Below are 19070 nucleotides of genomic sequence, written 5' to 3'. Positions count from 1 at the left end.
AGCATTTTCTCGAAAAACGAGATCATGACATGTAAGCTACTTTTTTTCTATCTCTTTTAGTTTCGGAGATAGCCTATGCGGACATCGAAATTGGGACACCCTGTACAGGGTGTCCAAATTTCGATGGATTTGCAGAGTATCTCAGTTATTATGAAAGATAGAAAGTTGCGGCTTTCGCGAACCTGAGCTACTTTTTTGTGAAACTTACAATAGCGCAAACCAAATTTTCATAGCCCTCTTCGTTTTTGATATACAGGGAGTGATATACCGGGATATTATTTTTGAAGGTCAAACCTATCGTTTAAGTAAAAAAAAAAGATTTTTTTTTTTAATTCTACACTGATGTTACCCCTTAATATATTTTTCAAAATGTATGATAATCTTAACTTTAATTATAATAAATCGAAATACATAAGTGGTGCGTTAATTTTGCGGTTAAGTGTATTATCGCCATATATTCCCACAACACAACATCTTCTGCAACATTATGCATCAGCATGTTTTAGTAAATTTTGCTGGTCTTTGTTTTCATACCAATTGTTTTGCAAGCCATGAAGCTCTGTTCTATTACTTTTCCTGGTGATGCCAACAGATAATCTTCATTCATTAACCACATATTCCCTTTTTAACAATCTTCAATCGGGGCTTATTCACTGAGTCGTTCAGTGATTGTATCTCCAGAGGTAATCACCTAGTCGCTATAATTCTGCATTACTTTATTTTACATCCTCGGTAAATCATGATGCACTACGTAAATATTTTAAACATCTACCATTTTGCATTTCACTATAACACATCCATACTTTCATCCAATTGCATTTCATTTGTCATCTAGATTAGAGATATTAATTAGATTTCTATCAGGATTTGTAATTGGTTTTATCAAACGTTTTATATGAGCAGGTGAATAAGAAATTTTGTGAATCCCATTTGGTTGTTATTCACAATAGACTTCAAAGTTGCAGGTATAAATTCAAAAATTTAATCAATATAAGGATAGCACGAAACTACTTCCTCCTCTAAATGAATAATGCAATATGTTATCTATCTATCTAACTTTTTTATTTTCTTATTTAACATTTATTAAACCAGTCCTTATTATATTTTCTAGGTGTAACAGTTCCAACTTTACATGTTGGTATGGTATTTAGCGGTTGTTGTTGGTATAGAGACCCTCACAGTTTACCATGGATAGAATATCTTCACACTGGAGCCAACAAAATCTGGTACGGAATTCCAGATAGTATGAGCGAAAAATTCCACCAAACAATCCTAAAAATTTCACCAAATTACTGTAGAAATAAATCAATTTGGTTACCCTCAGACACCGTAATGATTCCACCAAATTTACTCGTCGAAAATGGTGTTTCCTTATGTAGAACCGTTCAAGAACCAGGTCATTTCATCGTTGTTTTTCCAAAAGTGTTCACTTCGAGTCTTTGTACGGGTTACGTCGTCTCGGAGAGTGTTTATTTTGCTCCTTCGTGTTGGTTGGATACTGCTCAAGTAGTTTTTGAAGAACTTCGACAAAATTGCGAACCATCAATGTTTTCTTTGGAGCGATTGATATTGAGTATTACAATGGACCAGAGGTCGAGCATTGAAATTCTACGCCAAATTACGCCTGATGTGCAGAAGATTTGTGAAAGAGAAAAAACTTTGAGGGGAAAATTAAGAGAAATGGGGTTGGTTTCAATTGAAAAGTTACCAATTCCCGAATCATCTAATGCTAGGAAAAGAAAAAAGCTGCAATCTGATGCTGGTGATTACGAATGTGAGATTTGTAGAACTAATTTATTTATATCTTTGGTAAGAAATTAAAATCACTTTTTTTTAATGTATTAATTTCTTTTTTATTGTAGGTATCTGATTCTCAAGAAGATGTAGTGTATTGCTTAGAACACGCTATTGAGAGTGTAGAAGAGAAACGAATGGAAATAAAGAATTGTAAATTAATGTTTACATATAGTTACGAAGAATTAGAAGGTTTAGTTGATAAAATAAATAAAGCGATTGAGGCGAAGTTACAAAAAAAACTCTTGGGAAAATCTATATCGATGGTTGTTTCTAATAAGTGATAACTTAAAACAAATAGTTAGATGTTAACTTTTTCAATGTTTATCTGTTCGTCAAATTTGTCTGTTTGGTTGTGAATAGAAACAACTTTTTTAACAAAGTTGTATCATTTCGCAATAAAATTTGAAGAAAACAAGTATTATTGTGATTGTATTTAAGTACTAAAGAAATAGATGTGAATCTCCAAGCATATACAGCTTTAAATTTTTAGCTTTACAAAGTTTTAAAAACGGAATTTTTAATCGAAAAGTGTTACAAAAATTATTATAATTGATTTAACCTCTAAAACTGAAAGGTTTTAAATTTATAAAAATTTAAAAAAAAATCATACGAATTAGAGAAATGAATCAGTGAGATTTTATAAAAAAAATAAAAATCGAAATCTTATTATTACGAAATTTAGAAGAAAATTTTGGATGTAATAAAAATTGATATTTTGGATACGCATATTGTTTTAAAAAAAATCTAATTAAGCGTTACTCAAAACTTTTTTACTCATTTTTAATTAGTTAAGAATTGAATGTAATATTTTTTTTTTGCTTCTGTAGTAGGGACAATAATACAATGCAATTTAAATAAATGTAAACAATTTATTTCTTTTTTTTTTAATCCATTTATTCTTTTCAAAAATATCACTAGTCATCATTTTTTTAATGTGTTAAACTTTAAGTTATTTTATGACTAATCCTCTAATGTGTCCAAAGTACAAATAAGTGGTAGATGTGATGTGCTTCAATTTATACAAAGAAAAGGGAATGTTAAGGATTTTAACTTATTATTAATCTTAATACGATTACATTGATATACATTTTTTCTGTAATAACGTTTTAAATTTTTTTAACTAAAGGTTTACACATAATTAGCACCAAATATACTTAAACAAACCAATTATTAATCAAAACGAAATTAACAATAACCTAAAATGCAGACTCTTCATGATCGCGGATAGGAACTTAATGTTAAAAGAAAAAAATAAAATACTAATAACACTTATAAATAATATATACAAGAAATCATTGTTTATGGATACTATCATAGTTTATTAATTCCCCCTATTAATTTTAAATAAAATACACCTGTTTGAATAAATATTAAACTAATTGAATAAAGTATCAATAAACAATGACAAAATTTAAATTTATCTTCTGGTTTTAAGTTTTTCGTACAAATTGAATCCACTACCTATCATGCCGATTCAAAATGTTAAACAATTCCTGTGAGTCGCTGTTCTCTTCATCAGTGTCACTGTGATAGTGTACATTTACAGCTGAATTATCAATTAAGGATTTTCCCACTTCGAACCCATCCGCGTCGCCATTATAAGAACGTTGAATGTTGCTTTGTGCTTGGACGTTACGTATTTTATGAATAACATGCGTTATTATTCCAGTTAAACAAACCACTAAACCTATTACGTTTATAAAAGACATTTCATCGCCGTTTATAAAATGGGCTAATACCAAAACGAAAATTTCCTACAACAAAGAAATAAAAGATAAATAAAAGGTAATCATTAAATACTTTAAAAAAAAACGTGTAACTGCAACAACAAAGTTTTACCCTTGTTTTTCCACTTACATTACAAGCCGTACATTAAATACACCACTAAAGAGCCTAATCTTTTCTTCATCTAAAATCTTTTTAATAAAAGACAAATGTCTTGCCCATATCTTGATACACTTCAAATTTATTAAAATTAAAAAACAACTTAAGACGTGTGAGAAGACAATATCACAATATTTCTAGCGGATAGTGTGGTTAAAATGAAACAACAGTATGTAGAGACGAAGCAAGAGTATAGGAAATTATTAAGGCGAAAAGAGAATGAATAGAGCGCTTGGGTGAGACAGTGAAAGATAAAGGGCGGCAGAAGATGTGGAAGATGAGTGAAGGTTTAAGAACAGGAAGGACACATTAAAATTGTACGTCGGAAGTATTTTCCAGGAGATGGGGTATAAGGGCGTATTAGGGGTGATGTGGAAAATAATTATGAATGTTTAACAACTAGTCATACCATTATTAATTAATGGACCAAAGTCAACCAATATTATTAACTTGCCTATTCCGTTTTTTATAAATTACTCTACTTGTTAAATATTTTGTGTTTACATATTAAAAATTTTGATTAAAATGATATCCGATATATTTGTACTGAGATTTAATTCATTTAGGTAGTTGAACAGTTTTTAATTATGTAAAAAGTTTTTTCCAAGAAGTAATTAGAAAAGTAATTGGACTGTGTTATACAATAATTGACTAAGTGACATTTTATCGTTTTTAGAGATTTTCATGCTGTCTGGTAGGTAAACGTATCCTAGAAAAAATGCAGAACACCGAAAGACCTAAAATACTATTTGTTTTAAAGGATAAAGCTAAGCGCCAATCACGTGATGATTTCAAGTCCGTTTTGCATCATACGTCTAAGAACCGACTTAGATACGACACTTAGATACACCCATAAATTCTACAATAGAAAAAATAGATGAACCTACAATTTCGGGCTAGTGTCGTTTTCTAGATGTTAGTATAAAATTAAAAGTTGATGTCTTTTATTTTATATACAAGAATTTAAGTCTAACTAGTTTCGGCCCTTGACCATCTTCAGAGACTCTACAAATAGATTAATATCTTTCATCTTATCCATTTTATAATACAAACGACAGCGGTAGGTAGCGCTAGTTAGCATAAGATATTACTATGTTTTATATTTTTATTGAACTAAAACTAGAACGAGAACTAGAAACATTCGGGTTTAGTCGTGACAAAACCTTTCAGTTGTCAATGTCAACTTTAATTTTATTATTATATTCGTAATCTTTATAAAGTAACCTTTAAAGTGAGTCCAAATTTGATGCATTTATCTCAAAAAACCTCAAAAAGTTCGGACTTTCAACTTTTGATTTTGACATATTTGTCAACTTTATAAAAAATCCTTTGAAATGAGTCCAAACTCGACATATTTAACTTTAATATTAATGGAAATACAATCACTTCCGGTTTGAAACGTCAACATCAATTTTGACATATTTGTCATCTTCATTAAAAAACCTTTAAAATGAGTAAAACATTAAACCCGTTAAATTAGCAACAATGAAGATAGCAATTTAATTTTTAAATATTAATATCAACCTTAATTTTTTATTATATTTTTGTTTTTGTGACAAATATTAAGACATTTTATAAAAATTAAGAATGTCAAAATGACATTGACATTTCAAATCGGACGTTCTTATAGCTCGAGTAATATTGGAATTAAACGTATCTTGTTTGGACTCATTTTAAAGGATTTTTCACGACAATTACAAATATGTCAAAATTAACGATGACATTCTTAACCGGAAGTTGATCATAACTTCATTAATATTGGAGATAAATATGTCGTGTTTGTACTTATTTTAAAGGATTTTTAATGAACATTACAAATATGTCAAAATTAAGGTTTACATTTTAAACCTGAAGTTAGTTATCATATAATGGAAGTTTTATTACTGAAGTTAATCTAGTGTTAGTCACTTTTTAACTTTTTTACACGTTTTTAACGTGTTTTTTGGGTCATTTCACATTGATTAAAAAAAATCGATCACATCGATTTTTAAGCTACATGATGATTCTTGATTTTTTCTCAAGTTTCTAAATATTTCTTTTGTTGTAATTAGAATTTTTTTTATGATTAAAGAGGTTTTGAAAACAGACAAAAACTATATCTATATCATATATCCATTAAACTAAAACTAGAACTAACACTAGCACTATCACAAGAACTAATACTAGACCTAGAATCTTTCGCGTTAAGCCGTGCGTTTCAGAAACTTCTTCAGAAACAAGTTTGAAGTGACGAATTCTTGTGATAGTGCTAGTGTTAGTTCTAGTTTAATTAATATCGGCCGTGAAAAATATGAATTTCAGGAAATCAAGTTAGCGCAATATAACAATAACAAATTAACCAATATTTTGAGTAATATGAAAGATAAAATAGACAAGACTGACAAAATTAACACCATATACCAATTAGAATGTAATAAGTTGTATATAGGTGAAAGCAAACAACATTTACATAAACGTATAACACAACATAAATACGATGTTAATCAACATAAAACTAATAATAAGACGGCTCTCTGCCAACACGCAATCAAGAATCGCCATAAATTTAATTTCGACATGCCTAAAGTGTTGACCACTGAAGGAGATACGTTCAATAGAAAGAACATTAAAACTTACCAGAACATTACCAAGAACATTAATAAGTCAGTCAATTTTAAATCGGATTCAGGAAATATAGGCAGTTATTATGCAGGCATAATAAACAAACTAGATATATGATATAGATATAGTTTTTGTCTGTTTAAAGTTTGAATTGTTGTTAATTGATATTTTAATAATCTCTATAATATACAGGGTGTCTCAGCGAGACCGGTCATTAGACGTTTCTGGGGTTCTGGCCAAAATAAAAATTTGAAAATTAAGACTTAAGTATTATCAATTACGTTCTCTTCGTCTAAAATATTTTCAGATTTCTAGCACTTCCGGTTATACCGGAAGTCGCCACCTACTTTATTTTTTTAAATGGAACACCCTGTATTTTTTACATATTTGGATTTGTCTGTTTTCAAGGTTTATAAATAATTTTACTTTTTGCAATTTGATCCGGCCGTTCTCGAGTTATTCGAATTTTTGCAGAAAAATCTGCTCCAGCAGACATTTGTTCAAAAAATCAGAGAACACTCGATTTTTGGGATATCAATTTAGGATTCAGAACATGCTTAAGCAACATGATGGAGTATGTTTTGGTGCCGAGAACGGCTGTCTAGAACGTTTGGTCACTTTACTATGGCACGTTAACTTTTCGAAATTTGGAAGCACCATAACTTCATTTTTTTAAATGGCACTCCTCATATTTTATTACTTAGTCGTCTTCGGTATCTCATTCTACATCTTTTATATCGCATATGTCCCATACCTAACATTAATAGTTTGGGAGATAATTAGGGTTTTTTGAAAAATGCACACATATCATATGGATATTTAGCCTAGTGTGCCATGAAAAACAAGCCTTCTCAATGAGTTCTTGTCAAAGACTCACTTGTTTACGTCACTTGATGCATGTGAGCTAATAATTATCTCTTAGGTCCCTTAATATTAGTACTGAAAAGAGTTAAAATCGATAACAATAACAAAAGTAATATTTACACAAATCAAGAAATTCTTAATTTATTTTTTATGCATGAAAAGCGCGACAAAGTTTGTAGTATGATTCCCAGATCTTCTTTGGCAGCTCGAATTGAGGTGTTGGGACTGGGCTCGAAATAAGCCAAGGTATTCACCTCTTCCGTTGCATTATCTACTATATTTTTTGGTCAGTTTAACACGTGATTAATTCGTCCAAAATGCAAAAAATTTGCTTCTATTCTTCTACATTTACCTTTTGTCATCGGAGCTAAATGTGGATAATTTTCATTAAACATTCTGCAAGTTCTACTAAGAACTTTGTCGCACTTTTCGTGCACAAAAAATAAATTATGGATTTCTTCATTTGTATAAACATTATTTACGTTATTAACATCCATTTTAACTGGTTTTTGACTCACAAGCATCAAACAACGTAAATTAGACTTTGACGTTTGTCTATAAGTCATTAAACATTTGTTTTCCATGGCACACTAGGTTAATATCGATATGATATGTAAGCATTTTTCAAAAAACCCTAATTATTTCTCAAACTATTAATGTTAGGCAGAGGACATATGAAGTATAAAAGATGTAAAATGAGACGCCGAAGACGACTAAGTAATAAAATATGGGGAGTGCCATTTAAAAAAATGAAGTTATGGTGCTTCCAAATTTCAAAAAGTTAACATGTCATAGTAAAGTGACCAAACGACCTAGACAGCCGTTCTTGGCATCAAAATATACTCCATCATGTTGTTTAAGCATGTTCTGAATCCTAAATTGATATCTCAAAAATCGAGTGTTCTATGATTTTTTGAACAAATGTCCGCTGGAGCAGATTTTTATAGAAAAATTCGAATAACTCGAGAACGGCCGAATCAAATTGCAAAAAGTAAAGTTATTTATAAACCTTCAAAACAGAGAAATCCAAATATGTAAAAATATACAGGGTGTTCCATTTAAAAAAATAAAGTAGGTGGCGACTTCCGGTATAGCCGTAAATCTGTAAATCTGAAAATATTTTAGACGAAGAGAACATAATTGATAATACTTAAGTCTGAATTCTCAAATTTTTATTTCGGCCAGAACCCCAGAAACGTCTAATGACCGGTCTCGCTGAGACACCTGTATATATGTATATGTAAATTTTAATTTTTGCTGATAAATATTGATGTTAACAAATTCAAATTTATAAATTTGAATTGAATGGTGTTGATTTCCGTGTAGCACATTGTTAAAGAAAAACTGGTTTCTGCCACGATCTTTCTTTCTTAAAGTCGCTAGATCCGTACGAACACGTAGAATTGCTTTGTAATTTGGAAATATAAAATTTAAAGATTATGGAAAATACAGGGTATATCTGAATGACATGCCCAAACTTCAGGGGTGGTTCTTTAAGCAATTTTAAGGATACTTTGATATATGAACCATGGACGACTTGGGCTCCGTTAATGAGCTACACCCCTCCAAAAATGGCGGAAAATTTTGGTTTAATTTTTTTGTCTCAAAACCATAAACGCTAGGAAAACGAAATTTGGGGAATATGTTTAACTCGTAGTAGGGCACGATTTCACCCTATTTGTACTTTCAACCTATCCTTCTAAACTACTAAACGTAACCACCCCCTTTACATTTTTGCAAAAATTTTTTTTATGCAGATGGTAAATACATTAAAAAAAAATGTACATAGGTAGATGAAAGTATACTAAAACCTTATTGTCTCTCTAAAATTTTTCCAAAAATGACTAATTTTTGAGAAAAAAAATAATAAAGCAAACACTGCCCGTTAAAAACGAGGTTGTCTATCAAAAGTTGGAATGAAATTTAATGAAAAAATCTTAGTAGGCTTTGCAATCTTTGTCAGAAATATTTTTGACGTTGTCAAAATGTCAATGTTTTTCTTACTATTATTACTGTTTTTCAAATTAATTTTTGAATAAAGTTCTACCGCATTTACGATCGTTCACTCGACGTTTCAAAATTTTAAATAACACAATAATAAAGTAAGAAAACCACTGACATTTAAACGTCAAAAATATTTCTGACATTGCTAAGCCTGCAGAGATTTTTTCTTTAAAAATTCATTCCAACTTTCGATTAACAACGCTACAGCTTAACAGTTAGTGTTTGCTTAATTAATTTTTTTCTCAGAAACTGTTAACTTTTCGAAGAACATCAGAGAGGCAAAAAAGTTTTAGAATATTATCGTCTATCTAAATAAAATATTTCCAATGTATTTATCACCGTCATAAAAAAGATCTAGACAAAAATTGAACGGGGGTGGTTATGTTTAGTAACTTAGAAGGGAAGATTGAAAGTACAAATAGGCTCGAAATATGCCCTATTATAAGCTAAACATATTTCCCAAATTTCATTTTCCTGGTGTTAATGGTTTTCGGGAAAAAAAAAATAAACCAAAATTTTTCGCCATTTTTGAAGAGGCGTAGCTCCGTAGGGGAGTCGAAATCGCTGATACTTTATATAAGAAAGTACCCTTAAAATTACTTAAAGAATCACCTCCTGAAGTTTGGGCACATCATTCAGATACACTCTGTATACAGTTGAACGATGAAATTGATAAATTAAGTAATAAGGATACTCGATAAAGGTACTTTTTGTTTTGTTTTTGATTTTGTGATAATATATACCCGTGTACGTTCGTTTCGTTTAACGTTTTAAGTAATGGAGATAATTTTGTAGACGTTGATTCAAAATTTTTTTAGAGCGGTTTCTGATGAACTATTTAAATAGTTCGAAACGTCAAATGTATTAACAATAAAAAATTAAGAGGAAATCCTGTATTTAAATTTTATAATCATAATTCTTTTGTTAAAAAAGAGCATTCTTAAATTTTAACCTGTAACATTCTTCATTCTTAATTTCGTTTTACAACTGTTTAAACTTTAATTTTGTAAATTAGTAACTAATAATCTGATTTCGACTTTGATATGTGATCTTTTTTAACAAAACAAAAAGAAATATTAAGAAACTTGTTTGTAAAATGGATAAGATGTTAATCTATTCGTAGAGTCTCTGAAGATGGCCAAGGACCGAAACTGGTTAGATTTAAATTCTATATAGAATAAAAACCAGTTTAAAAGTACAAAATCAAACTCTAGATTATTTTTTTCAAAAATTTTTACATGAATCATCATCATTTTGTTTCTAGTTTTAGTGATTAAATTTATGCCACGACTTATAGAAACACCTGTATGCCCTCTGTGCTTGTGATAGCTGTCATCAGTGTTCTCTGATAAAAATGGACAGGCACAAACAATTTTCAATAGTTTGAGCCGGTCTATTCTGAGAAGTCTTATATTTTTAGAGAGATGAAAACGAAAATTCCTTTTTTTAACATATGTACTTTGTAATTGTAATCAGTTCCTTTTTTGAAAAGTATTTGTAATTGTAACTATTTCGCTGCACACATTGATATTTTGCGTATATTGGGTGCGTGACTTTCCTACTCAATGTGGATTTTGAGTAGCTCAATACCGACAATTTTGTCTATTTACTTGTCCACTCTGTTCCCTCATTAGAAAAAGTATGTTGCTGATAAAGTCTTCGTCGTGAATGAGGTTTACTTTATAGGAATGATATTTTGTGATTTTTTAAATTTTGTGAACCGTTAATTTACTAATATTCAAATTAGACCCAATACGGCGTATTGGGTATACAGTAAGATGAGGATTTTATTGCCCAGCCAAAATCACGTTTTCTTGAACCTTCTCTGAAACATTTGGCTGGCCAGACTTAAAGAAATCTCGTAGATTCCCATGCCTTTTAAATTTAGTCACAGCTAGGGTCCATACTTCAGCTAATACGTTGGAGATCAGGATATGTTGCATTAAAAAGGTACTACTTACTAAAACTTGTAAATTTGAAGTAGTTAAACTTTAAAGTAATTTTCTTATGTAACCAATATTAATATTGACTGTACTAAATTCAGAAAAAGATCCTTTCATATTCCGTAATAAAAATGGGGGATTGCTATGTGAAAAATATCGATGACGTCATAACTCGTTTAAAAATGGCGGAAAAAATTTAAAATCTACACCAAAAAATTTCAAAAAGTTTAAATCTTTATGGATTTTTCCATAAATCGTTTATAATGATTTTATCGCCTATATCCGCTACTTTACAGACACACTGTATAAGATTTATAAAGTAGATGGAAAAACAAGAGCAAAAGTTTGTTGCTGGGAGGTTCGTTTCTGTCGTTGCAAGGGTAAAAAAATAAATACCTTGAAAATTCCTGCAATCGATAAAGTTAAACTGGAGGTATATGTAACAACTAAAACTTCACTCATTTCCATAAAAAATGCTATACAAGCACCAACTAAAACTTTAACTAGTAATAGGAGGTACCAAACATTGTCTTGGTTTGGAAACACTTTTATATTTTCATAAACCGTTGGTCCTAAAATAAAAATAAAAATGGTCATCAAATTAAAAAATGATTAATATTGAAATTAATAAATTTACCTTCAATTGCCAAAGCGAAGGGTAAAACACTAAGAAACATCCATGGTTGCATATAATAAATCATATCAGCAGGATCTTTCATACCCATTTTAGATTTTTGTAGTAATAGTTGAACACAAGTCCATCTTAATCCGCTGCACATGGAAGCGACCAATACCAAAACAAATCCAAGTACATCAATTTGCGTCGACTTATAAGTAAATAAACTGAGACCTATAGATATCATGATAACAATAAACCAAATGCTGCAAGTTTTCTTTTCCAATTTAAAAAGAATTGCAAATCCTAATATGAAGACAACTGCAGTAGACTTAGTCATTGTATACCTATAAAAAATATTATTTTAATACAATAAATAAAATAAGTTATTTTATTTTCGTACAAAGATATAGTTATTAATTCAAGTCCCCAATTTGAAAATCCAATGTCGATACCGCTGAAAAATCCCGGCGGGGCTATTGAGGTAAAGATGTCTTTTAAAGGGACGACTAGTTTCGGTTTGTCATTTTTTAATGAAGCGCATGATCTCCATAATGCAGCTAATAAGAATTTTACCACCAAATGGATTAGGACGGTAAATAGTGGAAATTTAAATTTCTGCAAATAAACAAACAAATATCTAAAAATATTTTATGGAAAAACAGGAAATGGTTCAAATTATATCTTATCATAATGTGAAGATAACTAATACACTTCTTTTATTAAAAAAGTATGTTTAATTCAATAATATTTAAAGGCGTATTTAAAAAATTGGTTACATTTTAAGTATTATATGTTTCATTTAAACTGTACCACATATCAAACTTGGTACATTAAAAATACTCATATTAATTCAGTCTTAATATTTAGCCTTTCTAGTCTTCCCTTCTATATCCAGTTTCTTTGTTTCTACTGGAAAAATCAGTTATTGTTTAATCTCTTTCTTCTGTTACCAGCCTAATTCTTATCTTTTCAGTCTTCTCTCTTTCCAATTTTCCTCTTCTGTATACTAAATTTCTTGTCTTTACAGTTTTCTTCTAATTTAATATCTCGCATCTTGATACAGATGATCAAAAAGCTTCTGTACTTTTTTTTAGATATTTCAACAGAGTTACAAAATACGAATCCAATGATACCTCACAATCAAAATTAGTTAATTAGTTTTTATGATATTAATTAATAAAAATTGGTGAAAATCTGGCGCGTACAGATTCCATATCGCTCGTTATACCAGCAACCAGGTAAGTTGCCTGTAAAAATACGCAATATATCGTATGCGTTAACTTAATCTTCATTGCACTATGTGTTGTCTGGCGATTCTTGACCGTGTACAAACTTATCCCAACCTTTCTTGTTTTAAGCTATATTTTTTGCTATAGTTTTTCGTCTTTTATTAATCATTTAGTGCCTGTTCCAAATTTGGCGCGATCTTGTCCTCCTTCCACTTTCTTGCATTCTTGCAGCCATACACGTTTTACTTGCCCTGTATCTTGCATTCCTTGTAGATGACCATACCAATTTCCATATTCGATATTTCGTCCCTTTCGTATCTCAGTGTTCCTATTCTTATCCTTCCTCGTAACTCCCTTTTCTCTTCTTAGATATTTGATTTCTACAGCCTTCAATTTATTCTTCTATTTTTCCGTTAGTAACCATGTTTCGCAGGCAAAGATTACTATAGGTCTTTAATACGCTTTGAATGTATTTATTTTCGCCTTCATCGCTATTCCCTTTTTGTATAGCAGCGACCGTTTACCTCCTACTAAGGCACTCATTAAAAGGAGACAAAAGAAAAACTCGAATTTCTGAAAAAACCGGGGATATATTTATAATCTTTAATGCTAAGAATTTTATCATGGTCAATCTTGGAGCTCAAGATTCTCTCTCTCTCCTACAACATTACATGTATTTTTACATATTTTGTCCACTGCTGGACATAAGTCGGGGGAGGCTAAACTTCATGGCCTTAAATCGCCATGCTGACCAGGCGACTTGATGAATTGAGTTCAAGATTGATCACGACAAAAGGCAAAGAGCTATGAAACGGTACAACAAATGCGAAGTATTTTATACTAGAAAGCCAACATAGTAGCCAGAGTTGATAGAGTTCCACATCGTCAAAAACATCCCCGAAAACTACCTACAAGTGAAAGAGGGGTGAGATATGGACTCAAATCATCCTCCAATTATTCTAATTTACCAGGCCTCTCGTCCACACTTGAAGAAAAAAGTAATCTCACAGTACCATTAAATAGAAACCATCAGCTTGATGAAGAAGTGGAACTGTTTGTCAAAAACAACATACAAGTAGTTACACGGGAAAATACTTCCACACTTATTGTAAGAACTGAAAATGGAAAATGGACAAAAAGTAGCCAATAAAAAGCTAACCTATTTGCAAGTAATTTTGAAAATTCTATCAGGTTAATAAAGAAGACGATGTAATAGTGGAAAAGTTCATTCCGAATGATGAAGAGAATATGCAGTCAAAGAGATTAAAGAACTCTACAATATTTCTTGACGTGGCCCAGGCATATGACAAAGTCTGGCATAAAAGATTGATACACAAACTTAAGTTTTATCTACCAAAACAAATGTTGGGACTTAGAGATGTTATAAACTAGTATTTTTGGAGAACAGATACAATATGTTCCTGTTCCCCATCCAAATACTTGTTACAACTGTTCCTTTATTCCAATCGTTATACAATAGTATATAATGTATATTATACTTAATACAATATCAGTATATACTATATCAGTATATCACTATATACAATATCAGTGTAAGTAGTTTGAGGACTTCAAAGTGTTATTTTTTTCGTTTCATTTAATTGTGATAAAGAAAGCAATAAAACAATACAACGATTCCAAAATAAAGTATTAAGAAGTATGGTAGCTGCATCGAAAATTGGAAGTAGAAACAGGGGACGAATAATCACAAGTTCTGCTAGAAGACATGAACTGCAAGTGAGAAGACTCAAAAGACTTAAAACTTTTAAGTTGGTTTAAGAAAGTGTTGACTAGAATCAGTGGAAAGCAGAGCATGGTGCGGTGTGTACACGTCACATATACTTCAGTTAATGATAACATAACATTAAGCTAAGTTTCCACATGCACGCATTACTGGCGCCAGCCGACTGGACTATTTCAGTTGACTATTTCATTTGCATGTGGAAATAGCAAAAAACCACTGGCGCCAATAAATTGGTGCCAGTAATCATAGCGCCAATAAAGTTGACGCTACTTCTACTTTTTGGCGCTAGTAACAGTATTTATAAAGAAAACGTGTAAATATTAACGTATTCGTCCAACTAAAATGAACAAATCTGCTAATAAACCGTCCAAAAAATGGACATCAGAACAAACAGTACTATTTCTAGAAACGTACGAACAATATCCTTGTTTGTGGAATCAGAAAATTCCACAATATAAAGACCGACTAGCACGAAATGAAGCTGTCAGGATAATTGAAATTATGAAGAAAACAGTTCCTAATTTTGACGTAATCTCGGGAAAAGCTTCGTAAATAGCATCAAACACATCACACGTTTTGGTAAACGATACATACAGGGTGATTCAAAAAACCGCTGACAGACTTCTATGGCAGGTAATACATCAAAAATTAAGATGAAAAGTCTTAATATACATAGGGTCGCAAATGCCTCCTTAACGAGATATAGCGGATCAAAGTTTCTTTAAAATTAAACATTATCTACAATAAAAAGCCCTTTTTTAAAAATATTTTCAACTCCACTACTAATTTTGTCAAACGAGCAGTATTTTCGTGTAAAGTGATCAATTATCTATCAATTGGTCTCTTACAAAACTTTGATTTAAGCAACAGTTTTTGATTGAATTAACAAATTTTCTACAAACGTGTTTTTCTTAAAAACCATTGCTTTGATCAAAGTTATGTAAGAAACCAATTAATAAATAATTGATCATTTTACACGCGTAGAGAGCAATGGCGTAGACAATATTTTTTTAAAAGTGCTTTTTATTGCATATAATGTTTAATTTTAAAGAAACTTTGATCCGCTATATCTCGCCAACGAGGCATTTCCGACTCCATGTACATTAAGACTATTCATCTTAATTTTTCTTGTATTATCTACTCTAGAAGTCTGTCAGCAGTTTTTTGAATCACCCTGTATATTGCAAGGATGTGAAAGAATCTCCAGAAGCCAAAAATCTTATAGTTGCTTGCAGTTTTACGTGAGTTGGAATGGAATCTCTCATATGCATATGTTGTTTTTGTATTTTAGAGGATACTTGCCTCAACAAAAACATGAAAGTCTTCAGTCATTCTTAAATGATTAAAAAATGCTTCCTGATCTTCATGGCATAATTCTCTAATTAAAGTACTAGACGCATCTAGGTTATTTCTACGTGCAATCCACGATCTAACCCAGTAACTATGTTTTCGCTTTTTTTTTGTTAATAATGTGTGCAGTTCCAAGGAGCACATTTGGACTACCACATTGATGCCAGCGCGAAGTACATCATTTGACGCCATTTTTATTACTGTGCCAGTACACAATTTTAACATTATGTGGAAACAACTTCTGGAGCCAGCTAATTGGCGACACAAAACTGGCTTCGTATTAGCGCCAGTAATCCATGCATGTGGAAACTTAGCTTTAAGAACGTTGTGGAGTAGATTCTTGTAGTAGCAATTTAAGTTGGAATAGAATTGCTCATTAGTCAGGATTAAAGGTTCGTAAAAATATTACAAATTCTTTCTGTAAAATTCTTTCTAATAAAATAGGAAGAAATGTATTCTAAGTGTTGGGACTCAGAGATGTTATAAAATACTATGGTATTTTTGGGGAACAGGTACAATATGTTCCTGTTCCTAAAAAGTAATAGTTCCAAATACCTGTTACAACTGTTCCTTTATTCCAATCGTTATACAATAGTATATAATGTATATTATACTTAATCTGTAGCTATATACAATATCAGTGTGAATAGTTTGAGGACTTCAGAGAGTTATTTTTTTTGTTTCAATTAATTGTGCCAAAGAGGACAATAAAACAATACAACGATTCCAAAATAAAGTATTAAGAAGTATGATAGCTGCATCGAAAATTGGACGAATAAGAAGAAGTGGACGAATAATCACAAGTTCTGCTAGAAGACATGAACTCCTGGAGAATTCACAGCAAGTGAGAACTCAAAAGACTTAAACCTTTTATGTTGGTTTAAGAAAGTGTTGACTAGAGTAAGATATACTTCAGTTAATGATAACAGGACATTAAGGACATTGCAGAGTATACCTTAATTTAAGATGTTCTTGTAGTAGCAATTTAAGTTGGAATAGAATTGCTCATTAGTCAGGATTAAACAGATTAAAAATGTTATATCAAATTATGGTACATTTTCTGCAGCTGCTTAAATAACATTTTCGTACATACTTAACCTTTTTGTTAGGCGCATTGCTCTTGCTTTTAAATATTATTCAAGATAAATAAAGGATGCCATTATATTGAGATAAGGCTCTTTGTTTCTTTTTAAAAAAGATGCTGTTTGGCAAAGGTGGATGGGTACTAAAACTCTGGAGATACACCCAATGACAATATTCTGTGTAAATGGTAATCTTTTTCCAACATGTTCTTCATCAAATACCAGTTTATTGTACGAAAAACAAGTGGTAATACTAAGGACATTTTGCCACTTGAAGACTATATCAGCTCCTCAGTGGTAAAGTATGTTAAATCACAAACTCGAAATTGTTAAGGATTGTTAATGTTTAAACAAATACACATGGTGGAGATCTTATTTCACAAAAAATGTGAAAAAAGGTGCTGATATATTAAATAAATCTCAGAACAGTTGTTGGGCAGCCACTAATGAGAGCAACCCAAGTCAGCTACACCAAACAATAATCATTAAAAAGCTACATTTACTAAACCATTGAATGGGAAGAGGTCATCATGAGTTATGATACAAGTACCTAGTAACTTCATCAATGCATTCCTCTTATTTCTGAGCATAAAATTCTTTAACATATTTGATGCCTAGTTATCATTAACATAGGGAATTTATGTTCTTCCAAATCTGTTCATTGTGTATCAGAATGTCTTATCATAGAGATAAAGTTTTGTAATTCAACACCTCCACTATAAATTAACTTGAGACCCATCCCATATGTTTCCTGAAGTTCCATATACTTTATTTAAGCAGCTGAATGACTTAAATAAGTGAACTAAAAACGAGAGATAATTCATAAAAAAAAAATAAACAACAAGACATTAATATTTTGACTTTTCTCTTTGATTTTGATTTGGTTTAAAAAAACAAAAAAAAATCAAACAAAAACATAAAACAGCATTATAAATTTATTTGATATGTTTGTTTAAAATCCTTGAAAACCTAACTTTGTGTTTATCTATTCTACATGTTTTGTTATCTTTCAATTAGTTTCTAACATAACAGGATGTTCTAAGTATCTGTTTTATACCAAAAATAAAACTTATATATACAAGATTTAATCATTTAAAAACGCACATTTTGAATAATGATTATTTTTTGAACAATATTTAATCATTACTGATATCTAACTCACTATAAATTAATAAAACTCTTTGTTATCTTTATATCCTTTTTAGTTATCTATAGAATTAACCCACTACATACAACAGAGTAAAGAATCAATAAACCAGGAAGGTTATATTTAAAAATAAACTTTTTCCTTATCATAAAAGTTAATAAACTAATGGTGTTTTTTTGTGATATTTTTTTATTAAAGTATTATTATTAAAACATTCCTAGTTTAATTATATTTCAAACATACCACAAATGGTTTATTATTTCTTTAACAAACAAACTCAACAATTTATTATTACCTGTAAAAGCCAACGTTGGTAAAAAGTTAATCCAATGGATGGTGCAAAATAAATAGCAATTAAAGCCCCCGTTATTAAACTTGCACGTACACACGAGGGTGTAAAATAAGGCAATTTCGGCATTTCAATATCCACATCTTCATCGGCGATGCTATCTACCGCTTTATACTTTTGCTTCTTCCTTATCCAAACCATATTGTTGACCGAAAAAATGCAATAATCCCACAAAAAACCTAACTTAACTAACCCACGTCCAAATTATAATTCGAACGCATTCTTCGAAGGATTTTCTGTAATTTACGATAAACACCCAGTTGTGTTAATCATTACATGCATAACTTTATACGCGATTTGTCACTGACATTGACACTTTCTACGTTCTGTTGGCCATGTTGGCATTCATATTCACTTGCCGATAAACGTCTGTGAATTTAGCTGCGATCTCAATGTCAAACTTTTATATATCGGTGGTCACAAATTACAATTAAAAAAAAAATGGGATTTTTTTAAA

At 30.7% G+C, this 19070-nt stretch overlaps 2 protein-coding genes across 2 annotated transcripts in view; one reads left to right on the top strand and one right to left on the bottom strand.

The window, feature by feature from the left end:
* Positions 1-2669, top strand: part of LOC111424668 (Jumonji, AT rich interactive domain 2) — a 35693-nt gene extending 33024 nt beyond the window's left edge. The window contains exons 8-9 of the mRNA XM_023058295.2: positions 1112-1809; positions 1863-2669. Of these exons, the coding sequence (XP_022914063.2) occupies positions 1112-1809; positions 1863-2078 (914 nt within the window). The 3' untranslated portion in view covers positions 2079-2669. The remainder of the gene's footprint in view (positions 1-1111; positions 1810-1862) is intronic.
* Positions 2647-18966, bottom strand: LOC111424595 (solute carrier family 35 member C2). The gene is made up of 5 exons (XM_023058198.2): positions 18560-18966; positions 12113-12327; positions 11731-12056; positions 11490-11665; positions 2647-3551 (listed from the first exon to the last, which is right to left on the bottom strand). The coding sequence occupies exons 1-5, from the start codon at positions 18752-18754 to the stop codon at positions 3255-3257; spliced, it is 1209 nt and encodes a 402-aa protein (XP_022913966.1). The 5' UTR covers positions 18755-18966; the 3' UTR covers positions 2647-3254.
* Between the last annotated feature and the right edge of the window lie 104 nt (positions 18967-19070).

The sequence above is a fragment of the Onthophagus taurus genome, chromosome 1, assembly GCF_036711975.1.
Source record: "Onthophagus taurus isolate NC chromosome 1, IU_Otau_3.0, whole genome shotgun sequence".
Classification (NCBI taxonomy): Eukaryota; Metazoa; Arthropoda; class Insecta; order Coleoptera; family Scarabaeidae; genus Onthophagus; species Onthophagus taurus.
The sequence above is the reverse complement of the archived record's forward strand: the minus strand, read 5'-3'. Positions and strand labels throughout refer to the sequence as shown.